The following is a 25484-nucleotide window of genomic DNA, read 5'->3' on the forward strand; positions in this document are numbered from 1 at the left end:
TATGTATAAATATTAGTGGAGGGTTAGTTGATGAAACATAATTGTCATCATAATTTGTTTTTTTTTGTAGTATTTTCCAGATCTTGGAATCTATTACTGGTAGTGGGTGGTTTATTCAGCCAGTAGTTTTTTAAAGTTGTTTGTTTTATAATTGTATTTTTATTATTATCATCATTTCTTGATTCTTTCTTGTTGAGTAAGTGTTGGCGATTGTACATAAGTAATAGGTTGGAAATATTGTACTGGTAATGCAGGATAGAAGAATTTTGTTATATAGTACCATGAGGTTGACACTCTCCTGAGGCTGGCAGCGGAATTTGGTATACGCGTTTATCTTCAAAATAGCTAAAATTTCTCTGCAGTGTACGCTTGGGCGGATTATACAAATTAGTGATGTAACGAATATTCGCATTCGCATTCGCGAAATTTGTGCGAATGTTTTGCGAATATAAATATGTATAAGAAAAAAAAATAATTTGAAGATAAGGTTAATAAAATAAAAATCCATTCACTTCTCAGTTTTTTTATTAAGAAAACTCACTTTATTTTACAGTGCAGTGTAAACAAACAAAAACAAATTATTCTCTGAAACTTTTATTATCCAAAAGTTTTTAATTTTAGACAATCATCTTGAAAAAGTCTAAGAATTATTAAACTACAAATTAAAAATAGTCTATTTGTTTTTATGTAAAGAGTTTAAACAAACAAACATAAACAGTTCGACTTCAGTTAGATAAGTTCAGATAAATTTATTAATTCAGCAATTTTCGGAACAAGATACGTATTATAATATACACTACACTGTAATGTAATACAGTACATGATTTGTATAATTTTATTGTTCTGAAAATTGCTGAATTACTAAATTTATCTGAACTTATCTAACTACACATCTCACGCAAATGAGACTGCCGGTAATGCCGGAGACAATTAAAATTGCCAAATTAAAAAAAAACTGGCATATATTCGCATTCGCATTCGCGAATGTTCAAAAACTGACATTCTTTACATCACTAATACAAATCTTTGTTAACACTATCTTCATTAGCAAATGTCATTTGGGTAGAGGATAAGGAAATAAAACACATATAACAAATTTGATCCGTTTATCTTAAGGGGCTTTTTTACAAATTCTGGAAACTATAAATAATATTTGGTATTTTAGACAGAAATATTATGCTCCGAAATATCACTCCTTTTCTACTACTAAAACACCAATATGGGTTTCGAAAAGAAAGGCATAATTTAAAAAAAATCATTTCTAATAATAAATTAATAAATAATTTTCAAACTTTTAAAGCGGTAAGTTATTGCTAGTTTGGTCTTGGAGCTATCTAGTATCACTTAATACAAATTATTTGAACAAAAACTTTTACGTGAATATCTAACTTCACGTTAAAGAGTCAAATGAGAATATCAAGCAATTTAGTGGCTTCTTTCTTCTATTTTTCTTCTTTTCCTATTCGTAATATCTCTTGAAGACGTAGTGTTGCTAAGTTTATCTCTTCTTTTCAAATCTGGTCGTACCAGCTGTAATACTCCGCGTGTTGCCTCACTACCGTTTTCTGGAAAGAACAAAGTATTATTAACTTTTAATAAATATTAGCAGTTTTTATATTTATATTATTATTAGCATGCGTTAAATACAACAAATTTAAGAAAGTGCTGCACCTTTTCTGACTGTAAATATTGTTCCAAACTAGCAGTAAATAAAATTTTACGTATTTATCGCCTGCAATATTTCTTAAGAATGTAGGCAATATACAGAAAACTAAAACCTGGTCATACGGTTATAAATAAAACATTAGATATATTGAAAGTTAAATTCAACATGCATTGCGAAGTACCTAATTATACCTAAATATTTACCTAACGGATAATGAATTCAAGAAAATGCATCAGTATAATATGATATTAGGCCCAAAATAGATTTAATATACAAATTTATTTTTATTAAGGACCCAACAGGTCCTTCTTGAAATCGTGTTATTGTCGTCTGCCTGTCGTCTGTATAACGATAATTCTTAAACAGAAAAGTTCTAGAGCCTTGAACTTGGTACATAAATTCCTTTTCATTAAAGGAAGAACACTGTTGAATTTGAGAAAATAGATCAAGAGCTACTAGAGTTCCACGTAAGAGAAATCCAGAAAGGGCATTTAGAGCCTTGAAATTTTGGCTACACATTCAGTAAAGGCTTTCGTTACGTTCAAAAATTCTATCGAGTACGTGGATATTCAATTTTATCGATTTACTAACTTTATAGAGCCATCTAACACAATCGTAATTATGGAAAGCATGCATTGAAAATTTCTTTGGTTAGCATTTTAGCCGGTTATACACATAGACATATGTCTACGGTTATACAAAACCATAGGCAAATACAAGTAGTATACATAACCTAACTTGTTTACAAAATTTGGCATTACCATTTATGTTAGTGAATGATATGTTTTACCTAAGAAAAGTATGGCAATATGTTTTTGGGGTACACGATATAAAAACGAATGATGCAACATTTTATACGTCCCATGAGGGCATTGCCAAACGCGGAGCCAATGAGGTAGCTAGCTTCCTGCAGGACTATATAAAACAAATCCCAGCAACTATTACTGAATTACTGAACGCAAAATCATCGTGAGCACATTTTACTGTTAAAATCGTAGACACGCATGAAATTCTAGACTTTAAAATGTGGCGGCTAGTCTATTTAAAAAAAAATACAAAGGATCTCGTTATTGGTACAAATAAAATTAAATTACATTTTGCCATATCAAAATATAATCACTTAACACAAAGAGAAATCAAACGATATCTACCTGGCGAAACCGAATTCAAATTTTTACCACTGTGCATTCTAAAACTTGCAAAGCAAACAGCTTGATAAATTACTCGGCAAGGGAATCTAAAAATTGCATTCCACATGCCGTTCATCATGGTCAAAATTCGTAGTGAATTCAGTTTCTGGTATTCCAAACGGAGTAAAGTAATAAAACATAATGACGGTATTAGATTTTTGTTTCAGTTTTGTTTTTTGATACAGGGCAGCGACAAGCCGCTTATACGTATTTCGACCTCTTTAGGTCTCTTCAGAGCGGCATAGCCACTGCTCTGAATCCAAACAAAAATCTTAATAAAAAACAAAATAAAGTTATTTTGATAACTATTGTCTAGGACGGGAAAGATTTTTGTTTGGATTGAGAGCAGTGGTTATACCGCTCTGAAGAGACCTAAAGAGGTCGAAATACGTATAAGCGGCTTGTCGCTTCCCTGTATCGAAACAAAAATCTAATACCGTCATTATGTTTTATTACGTAAGCTGAATTCACTACGAATTCTGACCATGATGAACGGCATGTGGAATGCAATTTTTAGATTCCTTTGCCGAGTAATTTATCAAGCTGTTTGATTTGCAAGTTTTAGAATGCACAGTGGTAAAAAGTTGAATTCTGTTTCGCCAGGTAGAAATCGTTTGATTTCTCTTTTTGTTTTTAGATGATGTAGTTACGTCCGTATATAGTTATTTTGATAACTATTGTCTAGGACGGGAAAGATTTTTGTTTGGATTCAGAATAGTGGCTATACCGCTCTGAAGAGATCTAAAGAGGTCGAAATACGTATAAGCGGCTTGTCGCTGCCCTGTATCGAAACAAAAATCTAATACCGTTATTATGTCATAATCACTTAACTTATTCAAGTGAGACCCCCGGAGTTATAAGAGCATTATAGTTCATAGATAGATTTGTTTCATCCAAATTTAATTTGTCAAAAAAAAATGTTGCAGCTACTTGGTCTCCAAATAAAAAGGCTTACGAAGGAAAAGTGCCAATCAAGGCCAAAAACTGGGTGATCTTATAAAAGTCGTGACTTACATTCTCGAAGAAGATAAAGAATTTTTTGAGCAATTTAAGGACTGGCCGACGACCAATGAAGAATATGATAGTGATTGAATGAATATTTTTTAAGTTCTAAGTCTTAAGATGTACTTTAGGTTTTGTTTGTAAAAATAAACCTATTTTTATAAATAAATTAATATTTATTACCTACAGCAGCACAATATTTCGTCTTTTATTCATTGATTTTGAGAAGGAAACAAGTCCCATCCCTTAAAAACGTTCTTTTGGCCTTAATAGTTTTTAAATCCAAATTTGCTGTATCACATGTCACTCTACTAGTTTCCTTCTACATTTCATAAGTAGAACAAAATTTGATAGGTCATCAAGTTTCTAAACTAGATAGTTCTTTTCGTTTTTCTCAAAACTAAGTATTGTGGACTTATACCCTTTATACAATAAGCGATTCAATTATCTATTTTCATTAGAACAAAAATTAAAATTCAAGCTAAAATTTAAAACCGGTTCTTCCGGATAACTCTATGACATTTGCAGAAATAACAGTTCATTGTCAGAAAATCAAACTAACTCAAAAGCAAGGCGAAACCTCTCGAAAATATTTATTCTCTGTTTATTCAATTTTAAGTCCTTTTCAAAAGTTGTGAAGCATGTGGACAACCCTTTACATGAATATTTTACACTACTTTAAAATCGAAAATTACCTTGAAGATTTATGGTAGGTACCTAGTGCAACAGATAAATCTACATGTCTAAAAATCATACGAACAAGCTGAATTTTGCGGAGAATTTAAATTTTGGGACCCCAAAAAAGATACAAAACAGTTTACCTTATCCTCCGGCTTCTCACTAAAACGCACCGTTATAGTAGTTACTAATAAACATTTTTGTTCAAAATTATCTCAGCTAATTTTTTTATTTGAAGCATTTTTTCTACGGCATACAGATTCTTGGTAAAGCCGAGGGTTAAAAGTGGTAAACTTTTTTGCATCTTTTTGAGGTCTCCGAATTGACATTCTTAGTAAAATTCAGCTTGTTTCTTTTTTAAATTTAAATTTGATTTTAACCTAAATATCGGCAATATTATTTTCTAAAAGATACATTCAACATTAAAATGATATAATCACTTTTTCATTAAAGTAGTTTGAAATTTTTTTGGATATACAGTTTGATTAGAACTGTGGATCAGATTAATCAATTTTATTAAGTATTTATTCTCAGAAGGCTTATGCGTCCAGATATTGGTGACCATCACAACAATTTGCACTTTGTTGACAACTGTACGAAACTATTCTGTGATTGACATATTAAAACAAGTTCTCAGATTTTTAAGTCAAAAATTCGACGTCTTTCTGATCTCTTTTTGCTGCAGCAAACTTTTTCTTCTATCACCAGCTACAGCAGTCCGTATCGCTGTTCGTTTCTCATAACATGGTGTTTTTCCCATGGTTTTAGCACATAATCTCAACTGTATGTCAATAAATAACGGTTTTTGATATATTTTTTGTTATTTCTAGGCAGTTTTGCCATTTTCAGACCAGAACATGCTCAAAATACGAAAAGCCTATTTTTTTATGTGTTTCCCATGTTCTTAGCATATAACCTCAACTGCATGTGAATAAAGAACAATTTTTTTTCTATTTTTTTTTTCATTGGCAGGGTTATATTGGCCATTTCCACACTGAAGCTTACTCTGAATTCGAAAAAACGGTGATTTTTCGGTGATTTTTACATACTTTAAGCACATCATCTCATTTAAATGTGACAAATAACGATTTTTGTCTCCCCGCCACTTTTTATTCGAGTCCTGATTATCTTTTAAATATTATCATTTATCGATTAAATTAATAAAATAATTATATTTGATTTAATAATAATGAAATATTATAAAATTACAAAATGGTAAAAAATATTCAAATTCACATTACTATAATAGTTATAGTCTTCGTCACTATCTTCGTTTATTACGGGGTCAGTATCTGATGCGATAAATATGTCTTGAGTATTTTCGCTGGTCTAATAATTTTTGACTTATACCTTGCAAATGAAGAATGAAGAGACAGAGTAAGAAGTGAGGAAATACGAGCGAGATGTGATATAGAGGAAATAAACACGTGGACCAAAAGAAGAAAAGTGGAATGGAATCAACACATCGAAAGAATGACAGAAAATAGAATAGTACGAATAGCAAGAGTCAAATCGCCAAATGGAAGAAGATCATTGGGACGACCGAGGAAAATATGGTCAGACAACGTCAATTGAGGCTAAAAACCGAAGTAAAACAGGCATTAAGCCTATTTATAAAGTAGGAAGAAGAAGAAGACCTTGCATTGCTAAGATAATAAATAATCGCGGCAATGTGAGAACAGGTCCCTACAGTTCTTAATTTATTGACACGGTCACAGGGAGCTAAAAATTTGACTTAAGGGGTTTCTAAATATGTACTTTTAGGTGCCTAACCCCAAATAAAAATCTGGCCAAGTTCTGATTTTACCATCTTATCCTGCTATAGCTTTTTTTATGGTATACATAAATTATTTGATATTATGTCAATCATATTGATAATATTCTTCGGGTAGATCCGACTATCTATTTAATAGAAAAACTAAGGTATTTTTTTAAATATTATCTAAAATATCTTATCTAACAATAAAACAACTGAAGAAAATAAACTAAAAACTTTTGTTTTCAACACTTCCACAATTTCCATCAATTAACGGTCGAATCCATCACTTATTTAAAATAACTTACCCTCCTCCGTAAACTTTTTCTTCCTGTATGGATGTTGAATATTTGAGTGCATCGGTAAACTATTCGCTCTACTTCTAGGTTTTACGTGCGGTGGTCCATAGTGTGAGACAGTACAAGATCTACCTTTACAAGCCATTAGACGCGCCAGAAGGTCGTGTAGGTAAGAAAGTTCTTCTGGTTTTAGAGAATTCGCTCTATTCTGAAGCTCGAAAGGATCTAAAAATGAAAAGAAATAAATGTTTACCATATGTCACCGAGTTATGCTATGCGTTATGGTGGCGATAAAGACACAAAATAGATGGTAACACCTAGATAAGATAAATAGTTTACATATCTAATAGTTAATAAAATAGCTTTGTAACATCATTCTAGGTGGAAGCGTGAATCCAACACCAATTATCTACAGAAGAAAAAATACTTAACGTTAAGTAATAGACATAAAAGTAATTTCATGTCTATTACTTATCGAGACAGACATATGCATCAATGAAATGAAAAATAATATTATTCAAACATTGGAAGAAGCTGAAAATAGAGGTTAGAAAGGGTCTGAGACTACATAATACGATGGAAGTAACTAGAGTAATAGAAGGGAACAAAGCTTGAAAGTACTCAGACAAAACATGTCCATTGAAAGAAAAAACATCCACAAATTAAGAAATGAACAGGGGCAAATAATTGTGGATCGAGATCAAATTATGAACACTATAGAGAGTTTTTATAACCAACTATACAAAGAACAGCAATGTATCCGGAGTGAAACATTAATTTCCAATTAACTCGTCGAAAGATTGCTATTTATCAGTGCTCCATTCTTGATTAAATTTATTTACATTTTAATTCGTTTGTGTTATCTAGTACTCGTATTCTCAAGTTGTTTGGAAACACGACAACGTCGCAATTGGATCCTTCTCTTAATTTTTTTCAATGCCTTGGTTTGAGGTTACTGATACACGTTAGCTATTAACCTTGCAACGTTCCTATTGATGAACATGTACTATACTCAATTTTTATAATACCATTAACTTCTGAACATTTTTAGGCATTTATTTTCCACTATTTCTCACGTATTAGTTCGTCCCAAACCCTTTTTTCAGTGGGTCATAGTTGATCGAATTCTCTCTAACACATTAAGCTAGAAGTGACAGAAAAAAACGTGAGTCTGTGATTATTATACATAGAACTTAGAAAATTATTTATTGTAAAGCTAATTCTACTTACGGATGTATAATTGGTTGGAGTTTGGAATACGCTAAATAGATATCCAATCAATGATGCGCATAAGTATAATTTGACGCAGATTGTCTCGATCGGGACAGTACTTTCACAATGTCAACTGATAAAATGATAATTGTCATTCCAGGATAGTATTATCAGACATTTTACAGTAAAATTTAATTTTGTATTTATTGTCATAAAAATATTTTAAATATGCCGAGATATATTGAGAAAGAACAAAGACTAATATTAAAATTATTAAATTATTTTCAATTAGAAAAAGAGAGATTACGATCCTGCAACTGTCAAATTTAACTAAAATGTCATGCAATAATTCTCGACATTCTTAAAATCCTATATGACGTCAAAATTAGTGACGCACTGAAAGAAGGGTTTGGGACAGACTGTACGTCCTCTAAAGTGTACCTCATATAGGGAACATTAATGACTGTATATCAGGCAGAAAAAGGAATAAACAGCCACAAAGAGAAATGAGAGGGCAAAAACTAGTAAAAAAGCACGACCTAAATCCAATAAGGAGCCATCCGTAAATGATACAAGTCTATCAAGGAACAAGTATTAAATATTTGAATAATTAGTCATGAATTCTTCTACGCCTGAATAGATAAAATTTGATATTTTCTTGAGCTTGTGGATTTATTCAATTCACCATGAAATGGTATCTCTAGAAATGTTATTCATTTATTTTCTTATCAATTATATTTTGACTCAATACTAAATTGTATTTTTTTAAAATCAAAATAGTGACTAATACAAAGGTGAAGTAAAAAGGAAAAAAGACAATATTAATATTTTACTTACCTCTACGTAAATTGTAGTAAGTAACAAATCCAGTAGTGAACTCACAGTACAGGAAATTGTGCGTGGAGTTAATAGTTCTAACACATGAATAAGTATTATTATTAGAGTTCATACAAAAACAGAACGGCCCGCTGGTCCAAAACGGAGCTGTTTTCCAATGTTCATTATCATGATGGAAGCAATTCATTTTTTCAAAACCACATTCCCTTTGCAATTGTTCTTTTTTCTTCTGCTTTCGAAGTTTTTTCTTTAGACGCTCTTCCTTCAATCTCCGTTTCTTCTCCTTTTCAATATCCCCTTCATCTGGAACGTAAGGATCTTTTATTTCGCAGTGGCATAGGTTTGGTTTCACTCTTCTTCTCGGGAGTGGTATTAAGTCATCTGGTTTGTGTGGCTAAAACCATAATGAACTTAAAAATAGCACTTGTATAAAATTAATATTAGACTATTGGATATTTAGCAAAAACCTGTAAAATACGATATATTGCAAGTCTTAATCTACAGTTGTATGTACAATCTGAGTTGTTTTAATTTGTAAGTTTGTTTAATTATGAAATTGTTGATACATATGTTTGGAGCAGGACTAGGTAATAAATTACTTAATCTATAAACAAGCCACCAATTAATTAAATTTGGGAAACCTTTTACAAATTAAAACAAAAGCATGATTTTGACTAACAAAATACTGTGCCGGCATCTATAGAAAATATGGAAGAGTATAAAACTACAAACCCTTTGAATTTGAATCTTCTTGTTTCTAGTCGAAGAAAGTACATTCGGGGTTGTAGTCGTCACAATTGGCCTCAAGCTAACAGCATGAGACCTATGTCCATGCCTGTGGTGATTAGTAATGTTAGACGGTGATGTTGTGATTTCGGCGGCTGGAGAAGTAGCTGATACATTTTCAAAATCATTATTAGTATAACCATATGTAGTATATGTAGAAGTCGTCTCTGTCGTAGTTCTTATTGGTTTTGGTTCTGTTGGTAGAGTAACGGGCTTCCTTCTGCGCTTCTTGCTGCTAAGTTTAGTGCCAATAGGCATTGGTCTAAAGATTCCAGGATTATTGGAAACTTCTACATGTAAGTTATTTCTTTGGAAAGTTAAATCATTAAAAGCGTTAAGTTCGGTACCATTTCCTTTGTCAGTGTCATCTAAAGGTCTTGTATTCTTCAAATGACGTCTGATTTCTTTAAGGGTTTCTAATTTGTGCTTTAATTCTTGAATTTCGTTTTCTACTCGATGTCGTGAACGTCTCCATGTTTTTTTATCTTTATAAATTACGGTTGAACAATTTATTTTTCCTTTCTGGACAAAGCATGCTGGAGTTCCAATGGAGTTGGTGTCGAGGTTAACTTTTAAGGAAGGATCATTAACTAAGGTTGCGTTTTGCAGCTAAAATAAAATAGAGTTATTAGACATAGTATAAATACAAAATACAACGCAATTTAGCGTTTTTAAATAATACAAAACAGGTGCCAACAACTCTCTGTTTGACAGGTTTATTTAGAAACATATTCAAATGCATTTGTTTCGTAGTTCCAAATGTAAAGGGAAATATATACATATTTAAATCCTAGTAATATTTTATAGCAAGAGAGACAATAACTGGTAAATGAAATCCCACAACTAACGAAATACGTGAGTTCCCGTTTTTAAAAATGAGCTAAAGCAAACCAAAATAAATTGTAATCTACCTGCATAGTCAACAAGGGTTATATTATGGTTCATAAAGAAGTAAAAGGAATGGAGATTAAATGAAGATGAAATCCATTTAAACAGCGAAAAAGCTGATGCTCATAAGAGTTCAGAGTTCAAACGTCTCAGAAATTAAATATAAGCGTTTAATTATTTTACGAGAATATAATACTGTCGCCATTAAACAAGACGTCCTACAGCTTTCAACAGTTGGATCTTAAATAAATTCACCTTCTGGCGATTTATGTGGCATAGTAGTAGTATAAGGGTTGCTTGGGCTAGACGGTCAAAGTCCAATTCTGTCAAATGTCGGTTTTTTATTCTGAACTGTCTACTAAGAAGATATTTTTCAGTAGTCGATAGAGAGTTGTACTTTTATAAAACAGGCTTCATCAAAATCTCGTCTAACATCTAATACTACCAATGACAGTACTTGTTTTTTGTAGTGTTACGATTATTATTATATTATATGTAAAGTTCTGAATAATTGAGTGACGTATATAAACTTTAATTAGTGTAAAGAAATATGTTGCTCTGTATTTTTTTTCGACTATACCCTAGATTAAATATTAAAATTAAAAGTTGTTCTTTTATCGTTGTATGAGTTATCATTTTTTTATACTAATCGGTTTAGTAAATAGCGAAGTATTTTTTTTATTTATTTTATTTTACAAATATTCGTTTCAATTTTCAGCCATCGTGTTTAATGTAAATATTATCTCGATGATAAGAAATTCTTAGAATAATAAACTAAAACTCCTACTTACCCTTAGTCCATGTATCTGATCTTCTACATCTTCCATGGCATTCTCCAAATGTTCGAGATTAAGCATGCGTTCTCTTTTAGATAAAATATGTGACTCGTTTGTTTCGTCTTCATCATCATCGTTTTCGAAGATTACTTCTTCCAAGGTTGTATCTCTCTTTATTCTGCTACTGCTACTAGGTCTGGAGTACCTACTCCTTGATGATATGCTCTGTAACTAAAGAGTTCAAGTAATTTAGGAATAAAAAAGGTATTTATAATACACAGTTGTAATACATCAATAAATTTATTTTTAATTTCAAATATATAGGCATTGTTTAAAAAAGAAACAACAAATATTTTTTTAAAAAATGATATAGGGCTAGAAGCACAAGAAAAGAACATACTACTGATTTTCTTATTTACGACTATTACTACGAACTATAATTTACGACTTATATAGACCCGCGCCCGCGATTTTAATTGTAGCGTTCGTATAAAATAAATTATGTATTATTAGTGGTTAAATAAACTGATATAAATTTACGACTATTTAGAGCGTGTAGCTCAATATAAAATGATAATTTTTTAGAATTTTTACAAAAATTATCATCTGTACCTACTGAAATACATGCCGTATTACAATAAGCATTATTATGTTTATTGGTTGATATTCATCATCAGCCGTTTTGAGTTCAATGCTGAACATAGGCCTCCCTTAAATTATTCCATTGCATCCGATCTTGAGCATATTGTAACCGTTTCAAAAAAAATTATTATTATAATTCCGATAAATATTGAAAATAACATTGCTCTTCATCTTCGATCGTGACCTCAAAATGAGAGCGTTCGTTAACTGATCTCGAGTCCCGAGAGAAATTCATCTCCCTCCGTCTCTTTAAAACGTCAAACAGTCAAGACGTTATTTTGTTTAAGTGGTCTCTTGATGAGGTAAGCCGAAAAATTCCTTCCACTCTTATATATTTTCAAATAAATAATTATTTTAGACCCTTACCGAAAGCCCAGATAGTTACTACAACTATGTTTATTGGCCCTAGGTTGTATAAATAGATATGGATTTATAGTATGTGTTCTGAAACACAATCCTATATATTTTTATGGTGTATAGTATGTTCCTGCTAGATAGATCAAAGTTTCTGTCAGACAAGTACCTAGAGGATGAAAAAAAATTATATCTTTTCTTTACGCCCACCAGCTTTGGGATAATTCAGGTTGTACCCATTTTATATTTTTTTATTAAACAGTGAAGAGTATGTATGAACTAAATAACAGTGAAGTGATTTATTATTGGTCTTTTAATTATAATAGGTATTCTACCTAATACACAAATGTATTTTTATGTGAACGAATTTCGAAATTTGGGATAAAGCATAATTTTATTTTCATATATTTCTCATTCATAATCTAATGTCATGATATAACATGTTTGTTTTCTTACGATACGATTTTAATTTTAGTTTCGTATAAACATTTCTCATGACAATTGAATACTGTAAATACAAATTGTTTAGCTTTTTCTGCAATGACTTAACTTTTTAACGTAGAATCTTTTAATACCTTTTTGTTCCTTATAAAATAATAAAGGTTAACTTTGTTTTAAATTTTCCATTATATATTCTTTGATCTCGTTTTCTTACGAGAATAAACAGCAGGATGACGCCCATTTCATTTTAATTTTAAAGATAATATCTAAAGATAATAGATAAAGATTAAAGATAATATCTAAAAGATGAGATCTAAAGATAATAAAAATTCTATATGATTTTTGAAAGAACCGCACCCAAACTCTTCGACACGAGCAACACGACCTAGATTGTTAGTATACTTGAGTAAATAGTTTGCTCAGGTAACAGCCTGAATCCAGTTGTGCTGGATGCGCTTGATGTCGTCTGACCACCTTATTGGAGGACGTCCTCGATCACGATAAGCATCGTTTCTAGCTCTCCATTCAAAAATATTTTTGGTCAATCTTCCATCTCTGATTCTGACAATATGCCCAGTTCCATTTCAGCCTCAGTTGTAATTCTTTTTAACTGTGTCCGTAACACCAGTTTTTCTCCTATTTGATTTTAAAACTCTGTCTCTGAGGCAAGTATTCAACATTGCTGTCCATTGCTCTATGTCACTTGTATCTTATTGATTACTGGTTAATATACCGCATACCCTAATTGCAGCCCTGTGCTTAAGTCTAAAATCTTCTAAGATCACCTTTTTAGTCCCAGAAATTACGTTTTCATTATAGTCGCCAAGGCGACATTTGACGATTGAGTTTTTGGAGTTAAATATAGTTAGTTAAACTACGTTGTGCTTTACTTAATTTGAAAAAAATGAATAATCATAAGTAGGTAATCGGGATGTATAGGTAGTCATTAAAAATTGAATATTATTAAACAATGGGTGCAACGAACAAACAAGAGACAAAATTTTAAAGCCCAGTAATTAGTATTTCCACCAGCAAAGAAAAAATCCACTACATTTTGCTCGATTATATATACAGGCAAGATATCAACAAAAATACCAAAACATATAGAAAATAAAGAAATAACATCAACTTTCAGAAGAAACAATAACTTAAGCAAATATATTAAGAACAACAAGGGCCAAAAGAAAACTCACACAGCGGTATATACAAACTTACATAAAACATTACATTACCAAAAACTTACATCGGTCAAGCTGGTAGAACTTTTAACATACGTATAGCAGAACACAAAAGGGCTTTCATTAATAAAAAAAGAACAGATTCTACTTAAGCACTTCACCTTCTAGATCATAATAATTCTTTAGTACCAATTTAAAATTCTTTATATTTAAAATAAAGACCTTAAGCTATAAAATGAAACCTAACCTTAAGCTATCTTTGTTAGAATCTATCTACATCAAGTTAACCCGTGAGGGTTGGGTATTTATAAAAATATTCTAATGATTTTATCGTTATCTGGGTCAGACATGGAACCAACGATATAGTCAAACTTCGCGATATCAACTCAATATAATTTACACATTGTTTTTATATTTAAATATATTTGACATTACAAACTTACTGGCAATTTTTTGTACACAAGGCCATTGGGGGTAAAACAAGCACATTTCCTATAGGCCTTATTTGATGGTAAAGGAATCATATATTGACCATGAGTATTTTGCGGAACTAATTTGCATTTTCTCCTTCTCCACCGCCCCGCCTCGTTCTCACAGTACCATCGTTGACCTCTTTGACAAGGCAGTCTCATTTCCGGCCTTAGGCATTCAACAGCCAATCGCTCAACTTTAGACGGAGGCAGAACTGGAACGAGTCGATTATCTAACTGTCGATCTCCTGAAAAATATTAAATATATTTTAATTACTTTGTTGCAATTTATAGATATCAACAGAAAAGAGGTAATTGTTAAAGGATAAGACCACTGTAGAATTCTAAAATACATATTAATATGCGAGGATGTAATAATGTTAATGTTTTTCGTGTGTTAAAAAATATTTATTCCTACCATTTGTGATATTGATACACATAACGTGTTGGTGATTTTCCCTTGGCCCTTTTCCTCTAATTTTTCGCTGTAATGCCAGGTTTTCGAGCAAATCGTTATTTTTTCTCATAGTAAGGAAGAAAAATTTCATGATAATCATCAGAATAGTTTTGCTTAGTCGTTCAGTTATGTTGAGCTCTAAAACGATTGGGACATTGGTACGTTTATGGGTTCATGGTATTCTTAGCATTCGCTTCCAAGTAAATATTTAGAGAGCATCGATTTGTTTTTTATCTGTCTATTTCATAGTCCATGACTCTGCAGCATAAATGACAATGGGAAATATGAGTGTCCTGGCAAGCATCATTTTTGTTCTTGGAAATTCCGTTACCTTTTCATACTCTCTGGAATTTCGCGACGGTAGTTTTGCCCATAGTGACTTTTTCTTTTGTGCTTTCTTCTTCACAATTACTGTTGTTGTTAGTTTTTTCCTGCAGCTCAGGAGATCTTTCTTTTGATGTACTAATTACCATCATTTAAGTCTGTGATAAGTTGATTTTTAAACCTACTCCCTTGCTTATTTCGCTCACTTTGAGGTTATTTCGTCAATTTCTTCTTTCGTGTTACATAGGAAAGTGGTATCATCCGCGTCGTGTAGGTTCAATATTTTTCTTGCTCCAATATTTATTATTTCATTCCAATCATTCGATGCTGTGCGAATAATCAATTCCCCAAATTCAAACAAAAGAAGTTTTGTATTTAGTCTTACGGACAGAGAAAATAAATTATACAATCTACTATATTATTCTGGCCTAAAATTAATTAAAAATATTTTATATTGAAATAATTACGCACCCGAATTTAATAATCTTATTATAAAAAGAAGCTTTGTTACTAAAAATTATTCTACCGACAATCCTAAAGAAATCAATAACTTACGTAACATTACCTCAAATAATAACAACAATAATCCCATCAACATACATAAGAATTATGTATCATTGTCACGCATTATAGTTTTTCCTAACAAATGTTACAAATGCTATTTAGATATAAGATGAAGGTTAGAGATAAATCACTAAAAACATCTATTAAATATTTTTCAAAATTCAAAACTTGATAATAATCTAGGTAGTAGGCATTTTTGTACATCTAATCCTTAAAAACAGTCAATCAGCTGTAGTTTATAAAGTAAATTGTAAGGACTGTCGTTCAACATATATTGGACAGACACACCAGTATTTATATAGACGAATTACTACACAAAAAAACTACACCGGAAAATAAGTACTTGGATATAAATTTCTATCAAGTTGATATTGAGAAAATAAAAGCAATAGTACATTTATTTTCGCGTTTATAGGTCTTTCTGACTTTTCGTCTACAACTATTGCCGCAATTCGAAAAAACGATGTAGCAACGGTCTTCACTGTTTCAAAATAAGAGTGCTTATAGAACGCATAAAGGAGTTAATCAACGCGACGTCAGGAGCATTGAAAAACTATATTCGTCAAACGATCATTCGTATTACTGGGTAAGATTCTAAAGAAAGTCGGGCAGGGTTATGTCCGGTTCCCACTGTTGTTTAATTTATATTCAGATAGAATCTTTAAACATGCTTTGCACAACTAGAATATAGTGTAAAAATTAATGAAAACCTAACAAATACCATCAGATACGCAGATGACTCAGTTACATTGAGCGATGACTTTAATATATTGCAATGTCTTTTAAAGTCCATTGACACGGTGTGACGAGAGATTGAACTAAAAAGTAATTATTCTAAAACAAAATACATGGTATTTAGTTGCTTACCTTATCAAAATACCCAATTGTAAATACATAGACAACCAATGTAACTCCCTTCTGTAACGATAACTTGAAACTTCAACATATGGTCAGTTGTCTTATATAGTGTCGAAGCATGGATCTTAAAAATATCTATTATTAACCGCTTAGATGCTTTTGAAATCTGGTTGTATAGACTAACACTAAAAATACCGTGGACGGCTAAGCAGACAAATGAAGCAGTTCTTAACAGAGCAGAAGCTACTTATGGGCTGATTGGTAGCATCAAATCCAGAAAAATAGCATATTGTACATATAATAAGTGAGAAACAGTAAAATATTCTTCGACTAATTAGAATGGGTCAAATCGAAGGAAGCGGGGAATTGGGAGAAAACAAGCTTCGTGGTTGAAGAATGTCAAAGAATGGACCGGGATACGGAGATTCAAACAACTATTCAGAATAGCTCAAGACAGAGAGAGTCTTGCCATGTTAATCGTCAAAGTCATGGGAACTTGATAAGGCACGTTAAGAAGAAGAAGTGTCCCCAGGCTCAGTTGGTTGGTTTGAAAGAGATCTCGTAATTTTCGAAACACCGAAAACACCCGATCAACTTTAATCGCCAGAAAGATGCATTTAAGCAGTACGTGGATCTCAGCGCAACACGAAACCTTCCCCAGATGCACTGACAATCCAAACGCACCGATTCAGATCAACGCACAGAATCCTGGGGTTATACGAAGGCTATATGCAATGCACATATTATCTGATAAGCACCTTCAGATCGATCAGCGATCGTTTGATAATGATGTAAGTAAAATATTGGGATAATTCCATCCATTGTCACTAAACGACAAGACAATTACTGGAGATAAACATTAATTACAATCATAAAAATATTTTGTTTATTTATAATTATCAATATCAACCATGCAACATGCAAGACCCTCTAAGCTGCAGCTTATTTCAAAATATTTGATGTCAAATTATTGAACTAAATATACACCCTAATAACTACATTTACTTTGCTATATTTGTTACAGGATTAAAATGTTATGGTCTAAATAGTATATAAAAAACGTTAAATTACGTACCCTCATCTATTCTCGAAAGTGCCAATTCTACATTATCCAAATTTGTTTGCTCTTCTAGATCTACTTCTTCTTCTGTAGCATTTTCAACGCCATCTTCATCTACATCATCATCATCGTCATCTATATCAGAAATCAACGATGATGTGTCTTCTGATGATTCAAATATTCGCTGCGATTCCGTAGTTTGTACACTGGCCATATTCTGAACGGTTGAAGATAATTCTGAATAATTATAATCTGCGAAACTAGTAGTCAGTGGCATGTCTGATGTAATATTGAAAGGTATCGGGGTTGGAGTATTTCTATGCTTGTTTCTTTCTGAATGCGGCATCTCTCTTCTGCCAGAACTATAAGACAAAGAATTGATTAGAAGTATTTCATATTAAGAACATCGAATTTTAACTATCATTAACGCCTTGGAATCACACTGGATCAAAAATATTGCAAGACCTTGGTACTAGCAGAAATATTACATGATCTTTCAGAAACAAGCGGGGCAAATAGAGAAGAGATATGGTTGCAGTTCGTTGTAGTTATATATTAGATTTGCCTATATCTTTTACATCATTTATTGAACATAACTCAACTGCTCTAGAATTATACACCTACAAGCAGTATAAGTATACTGAACACCTAATTAAATCTTTACAATGGAATTTGATATAAGATTCCCAATTTCAAGTAATTAATGAAACTATTTAATACTTAACTAAGAAGAAAATTCACACTATGGAATATTATAGGTTATAGGTCCAACATAATATGCGTGATATTGGTCACGACAACACAAATAAAAAGATACAAATCAAAGGCATCAGATTTTTAAACGTTGTATGCTTACTGGAAAAGGTAGCAGATTTAGTATAAACTTACTAACATTAGAATAATAAGTTTCCAATATCGTCATGAGGAATAAACTAACAAAATAAGAAAGCGAAAAATCATCCACTGAAGACGTAAATTACAAACGCGGATAAATGAAGATCAAAAGGAATATAATGATAATCCTCTCATTATTAATAAAATTGTTCAGATCTTTAATTAAACAAATATATGACAATAAAGAATAAACAATTTTCAATAGGAATTGTTTAATTTAAAAGAATTTAGAACTAAATCATAAAGTAAACTTTCTGGAAGAACAAATTAGTAGAAACGCAGTATTTCATTGAAAGTAAAGTAACAGACTCTGAACACAAATACAGAAAGAATTTACAAATATAACGAAATAAAAAAATAAAAAAGGTGGTAAAATAAAAGTTGCATATCGAAAATGAGTATAAATAGTGAATGATTGAACCAAAACAAAGGAAAACTTAAAAAAAAATTTAAAACTAGAAAAAAAGAAAGAAACCCAGGGACTAAATAAAAAGGAAATTTCTACATTGATATAGTAAACTACATATTTTTCAACGGTGGAAATCATAAAAGATTTGAGTTCAGGTTTTGTTTATGAATAAGAACAATCTGCACAATTGGTGAAACATTTTGAAGTAATTACAAGCAGATTATAATAATTAAGACTAAAAGGAAACCATCAAATAGTAGGGATGTGAATATTAAGTAGAGGAACATTAAATGGGATTTTTAAACACAAAAATTTCCAGCGAAAATGTATACAAACATGTGGAAAGAGTAACCGCAGATACAAAAGCTTGAATGGTAGAAGATTAATTAAATTGGATGGTTGTTCCTCCCCTCAAGAAATTTCCTCCTAAATTGTCGGACAGTTACAACATTGTCCGAAGATCACCCATTATCAGCAATACGGGATAGTTTGAACTATGTATCACCAATCACTATATAAAAACTCTTGTACCGGAATGTAAGTAGTATTTTGTTTATTTCTAATTTATTACAATTCAACAGATTTTTTTCTCTTACCAATTTGGGGGTTGTTACTTTGTCTGCTAAAGCAATTTTATGAATATTACTAAACACAGACATGTAATATTGGCAAAATTACTATACCTTTTTTGATCTGCATCCTTATAAGACAGCACCCTAATATAGGCTTTTTTGTAATTTCAGCATTTAATTTACATTGTACCACTGACCTGATGATGCTTTGCAAATTTTAGAAAGCGAAACCGGTCGTGTTGGGTAGTAAAATTAAATTGATTGTGAATAAGTCTAATTTATTTCATATTTTTTGTATAATAAACATAATTACCCTAAATTTTTTTAATTTTGTAGTAATAATGGATAGAGCAGGACCTAGCGGAACTGGCCGTAATAAAAAAGTAAATCTGGCTGACCCAGATTTTGAAAAAAATATTTATCAGAGCAAGAGAGTGACGAGGACATGAGAGATGTTATAGATGATTCGGATGAAGATCCCGACTATGTAATTCGGCAAATTGAACCCTCTAGCAGCGAAGAATCGAATTCAGATCACGAACTTTTGGAATTAGATGAACCGTCGAATGATTTACAATCCAGAACCGACTTTTTACAAGTAAAAGGGGATGTGAACAAATTCAAAGGAAAAAATGGTTTTCAGTGGCAGGGAACGGAGCCTCCGAGAAATACAAGGACACGAACACATAACATTGTCAGATAATTACGAGGCCTAACAGCGGTAAGCAGGACTCTGGGAAATAGCCCTTCTAAATCAGATATTTGGAAGTTGTTGATTACTGATGAAATATTGGAACAAATTGTAACATGGACAAACCAAAAAATTATTATAATGAGAGAAAAGTTATCTGATTCGACTAATACATCAAATTATAGAAGCACAAATACAGTTGAGTTGAAGGCTTTGCTTGGGCTTTTTATGCTATCTTCAATTATAAAATCTTCTCATGAAGATATGCTTCAACTGTTTTCTAAAGATGTTTTGGGTCGGCCAATATTCAGAATGACGATGTCTTTGAAAAGATTTGAAATACTTTTGTCGTGTCTTAGATTTAATAGCATGGATCGCGAAGAGCGGAAGAAAACTGATAAAACAGCGGCTATTTCAAATATTTTTAATAATGTTGTGACTAATTGCCAGAGGCTATACGTGTTGTCAGATTGTGTAACTGTGGATGAGATGCTACTTCCATTTAGAGGTCACTGTGGTTTGCGAATTTACATGCCCAGTAAACCTGCGAAATACGGCATAAAAGTAATGTGCATGACAGATGCTAAGAGCTCGTATTTCTATAATGGATATATATATATATATATATATATATATATATATATATATATATATATATATATATATATATATATATATATATATATATATATATAATCAGGGAAAGATTCGGATGGTGTTGAACTTTCAGAAGAAGAACTAAAGCTTTCCAAGCCTGCTCAATGTGTCATTCGACTATCCAAACCAATAGGGGGCTCTAAGCGAAATATTACTGCTCAAAACTATTTTTCTTCAATAGAGTTAGTCACAGAGTTGCAAAAACGCCACCTCACGTATGTGGGTACAGTAAAAAAGAAATAAGCGAGAAGTTCCTTTGAAATTCCAGGCTAATAAAAGTACGGAAATTGGTACAACACTCTATGGTTTCTCCAATGACATAACCTTGATATCATATGTACCCAAAAAAATAGAGCTGTTCTTTTATTATCCTCTATGCATCACAGCAAAGACAATGAATTAGAAAAACCAGAAGTGCAAACCGCCGGGCAAGGCGTTGGACCTTAGCCGTATTTTATACACTTATAAATATAAGTTCAGTCAACAGTTACATCCTTTATCTTTGTTACAAAGATAATAAATTACTTCCACGTTTTAAATGTGTAAAAGATTTGGCCTTTGAACTAATTCAGCCTCATCTAAGGCAAAGACTTGAAACAAATCTTCCCCGAGACCTTAGAAAGCAGATAGAGATTTTTTTGGGAATAAATCCCTAAGTGCCTGTCGTGAATATCGGCGACAATGTTCCAGATAATAAGCTTCCCAAAAGAAAATTGTGTAGCATTTGTCCATCATCAAAAATGAGGAAGACAAATTATAAATGTGTGCGTTGCTCAAATGCTATTTGTTTGGAGTATAGTAGAAAGGTTTGCGTTACCTGTCTTCAAAATTAGTAGCTAGCTGTAGTATATTTTTTGTTTTATCTGGAAATATATATGTTTGTTTACTTAATTACGCCTAATAATGTTGTTTTCTATATTACACATTTTGTTTTATGTAAGTATTATGTATGAATAAGTTTTTTTTGCTCGTTTATACCTAATAAACCCTTTAATATTTTGCTTTTCTCTTCAAATGCTACATTTGTTTTTAATTTATTTCAATTTTTACCTATACTGGTCCAATAGACCATATGTTTCGCATTAGCAATAAAAGTACTATGTTTCGGGTTAAGGGTTAATAGACCAAGTGTTTACAATACTTGTAAAATAAATAGAATATAGAATAAGATGAACCATTTCATCATCAAACTAGGTAGTAGAATTTATAATATTGCTATGTATAAGTTAATTTAGGTTTTTTTTCACAAAGATTCATTTCGTCTGAATTCGAAGTGTAAGTAAACAAGGAAATATCTTGGTAATAGAGTCACGTAATTCTAGAAATTAGTGTGTAGTTATAAAATAAATGGGCACGTATATGGAATAATAAAATGTGTAAACACTATGACCAATCTATTGTCAATTTCGAGAGAAAAAACAATTAGACAAAGCGAAAAGCTCGTGTTCGTTCGGAAAAATATTCCCATGATATCACTGTCATGAGATACTCCAAACTAAGGTTCAAGAGGTTTTTTAAACAAATTATAACAATCAATTTTTTTCTAAGGTTTGATGATTTCAAAAATAATATTTTGTATTTGTGTTTTTGAGGCTTGAAAATCGTCATTTTGCGTTTTTTTTTTCAGTTTTAAATTATTTATCACTCAAAAACTATCAACTTTAATAAAAACCTAAAGTAGTTTATAATGATCAAAAAAAAATCTAAAAAAAATTGTCCGGATCGAAAAAATTGATTGTTACAATTTGTTTAAAAAAATTTGAACAACTTTTCTCCTAGGCGATCTCTTAAACCCTATTTTGGGGTATCTCATGAATGTGATTATGCAAAAAAATCTTATGACACCATTTTTCTGAACGAAACCAAGCTTTTCGCTTTGTCTAAATGGTTTTGTAGCAAGTCAGTAAATCATTTTATGAATTATAAATATTTATTTGTTTAGTTTTTATACAAATGTCTGAGCTTTATAGGTACCTCATACTATACTTGAATATTGTTTTTATTTCTGAGCCTTCAGAAGTATTGTGGACTGTATTCCTTGTATAAAAAATATTTATTCTGACTTTTAACACCTTTATTATAATTATTTTATAAGAACTTAAAATTAACAAAACCCAAAAAAGAATGTCTTATTTCTCCTTGACAGCTACGCGCCGTCGTTGTCGCTAGTATTCGATGCATGCGCCCTGTGGTCCGTGCAGGGACGGCTCTTGCACTGTTGACTGCTGAACATGCCGCCCCCCTTGAAAGGCTTAAGTGATGCCTTTCAAACAACGCTTCTTGTAAACCATAACCATTATTGTTCATCCATTGGCAGGACGGCTAACTTTACACAAGGCCTTTTGAATTCACCTTTAGAAGTACGCACAGTCACAACCCGCACAACATTATCTGTCCCAGCATGTAGTTGCAATATTCTACCCAATTCCCATTTAGTAGGAGGAAGACCATCCTCTTGAATAATAACCAATGATCCAATTTTCACGTTGTCAGCTGCTGTTCTCCATTTGGTTCGCTGCTGAAGTGAAGAGAGGTACTCACGTGACCAGCGTACCCAAAAACTCTGAATTATCTGAGTCAGGTGATGATACCGTTTCAACTTATTCGGATTTATTTCAGTTAGCTCTTCTTGTGGCAGTGCTACAAGTGGTGCTCCAATTAGAAAATGTCCAGGGGTGAGTACACCAAGGTCTTCTGGACTTTCCGACAGAGGTAATAAAGGACGGGAATTTAGGAGAGACTCAATTTGCGTCAACAAAGTATACATTTCGTCATATGTAAATTTATTATTACACATTACCCTTCGTATATGAAACTTTACCGATTTTACAGTTGATTCCCAGATGCCACCAAAATGTGGTGAGTGAGCTGGAATAAAATGCCAATGAATCTTATGTTCCGAAAAATAATCTAAAAAATTTGATTTTACCGTTGCATCATTCATAAATGAATATAACTCCTGCAAATGATTATTTGCCCCAACGAAGTTAGTTCCATTATCAGAATACATATTTTTACATAGACCTCTTCTAGCAATGAAACGTTTAAATGAATTTAAGAATGAATTAGTACTTAAATCATATACAAGTTCAATATGTGTCGCCCTTGTTGTAAAACATGTAAAAATACATATATAGCATTTAACTACTTTACAATTCCGTAAATAGCTTGTTTTCAATTCAAAGGGACCCCCATAATCTACACCACAATTATAAAATGGCCTTGTAGGCAGAAGTCTAGATTTAGGTAAATCTCCCATAAGAGGTACAAGCAATGTAGGTTTGACACGAAAGCAAGTAACACATTTATGCAGAATGTGCCTAACCGTGCTACGTCCAGATAATAACCAAAATTTTAAACGAATTATTGATAGCAATGCTTGTGGACCTGCATGCAAGTATTTATGATGATACGATATCACTATAAGTTTAGTTAATACATGACCGTTCGGGAGTATGATTGGATGCTTCTGGTCAAAAGACAATTCTGACTTTTGAAGACGTCCACCAACTCGTAATAGTCCTGTATCATCAAGAAAAGGATTTAATGATAAGATTTTACTCGATTTATGTATTGGTTTTGATTTTTTTATTGTTTGTATTTCCTGATGAAATACTTCATTTTGTGCCATATATACCAAACAGAAAAAACTTCTTTCTTTTTCATCTACAGTAAAAGGACCCGTTGTCTTATTATTAGATGATTTACAATTGGTGACAAACCGAAGTATATATGCAAAAACACGCTGCAATTTAGCTAAGCTGGAAAATCGGTTCCAAATTTCAGCAAATTGCACAGTTGATATAAATGTTTGAATTACCTTCTGGTCAGGTATGATAGAAATGTGTGAATTTGACAAAGCCTTAGTAGGCCAAGACAATTTATGAGAAGCTAACCATGGTGGCCCATTCCACCACAATTTTGAAGTGTTTAATAACTTTGGTTCATATCCGCGCGTAATTATGTCGGCTGGGTTATCATGCGAGTCAACATGATGCCAGCTATATCCATTAGAAAGCCTTTGTATTTCCGACACCCTATTTCCAACGAAGGTTTTCCATTGTGACGGTTCACCCAAAATCCAATGAAGAGTTATCATTGAATCAGACCAAAAATGTACCTCATCAAAGCTAACACCTATTGTTGCGATAACCGCCGATGCCAATTTGGCAGCCAATAAAGCACCACACAATTCCAATCTAGGCAAAGATATTGTTTTTAAGGGTGCTACTCTTGATTTCGCACATAATAAATGAACTAAGCAAGAACCACCTTGATCCAGTGACCGAATGTAGAGTGCTGCTCCATAAGCAGACTCTGAAGCGTCACTGAAACAATGTAATTGTCTATTAATTGGATTAGAACACAAAACTTGCCTGCTAATGTGAGTTTTCTCCAAATCTGCAATTGATTCCCTAAACTGGTTCCAAGCTGTGTGTAAATCTAAAGGTAAAGACTCATCCCAATTTAATTTTAATTGCCATAGTGATTGCATTATTAATTTAGCTTTAATTATAACTGGCCCTACTAGTCCAAGAGGATCAAATATCTGTGAAACTAAAGACAGAACTGTTCTTTTGCTAACCTTTGTGTAATTAGAAAAATTGATTTTATATTGAAGCGAATCTATCTTTGAGTTCCAATAAAGCCCTAATGTTTTTGTTGTAACATCATCTGCAAGATAATGTTCAATGTCTCCCTTTATTTGAATATCCTCATCAAAAATTTCAGGTTTGTTTGATACCCATTTTCTAAGTGAAAATCCTGCTGTGCACAAAATATTATTTAATTCATCCTTTAATGATTTTACTTCTTCAATTGAA

At 32.1% G+C, this 25484-nt stretch overlaps 1 protein-coding gene across 2 annotated transcripts in view; it reads right to left on the bottom strand.

Moving 5' to 3' along the window:
• Positions 1–1091: 1091 nt before the first annotated feature.
• Sulf1 (Extracellular sulfatase Sulf1) overlaps positions 1092–25484 on the bottom strand; it is a 280791-nt gene continuing 256398 nt past the window's right edge. The window contains exons 9-15 of one of the 2 annotated variants that reach the window (XM_072526791.1): positions 17454–17800; positions 14149–14423; positions 11106–11315; positions 9373–10035; positions 8641–9034; positions 6601–6816; positions 1092–1565 (exon numbers count right to left, since the gene is read on the bottom strand). In XM_072526791.1, coding sequence (XP_072382892.1) covers positions 1426–1565; positions 6601–6816; positions 8641–9034; positions 9373–10035; positions 11106–11315; positions 14149–14423; positions 17454–17800 — 2245 coding nt within the window. In that variant the 3' untranslated portion in view covers positions 1092–1425. Of the gene's footprint in view, positions 1566–6600; positions 6817–8640; positions 9035–9372; positions 10036–11105; positions 11322–14148; positions 14424–17453; positions 17801–25484 lie in introns of both variants that reach the window. The other variant, XM_072526790.1, reaches the window with a different exon arrangement.

The sequence above is a fragment of the Diabrotica undecimpunctata genome, chromosome 3, assembly GCF_040954645.1.
Source record: "Diabrotica undecimpunctata isolate CICGRU chromosome 3, icDiaUnde3, whole genome shotgun sequence".
Lineage (NCBI taxonomy): Eukaryota > Metazoa > Arthropoda > Insecta > Coleoptera > Chrysomelidae > Diabrotica > Diabrotica undecimpunctata.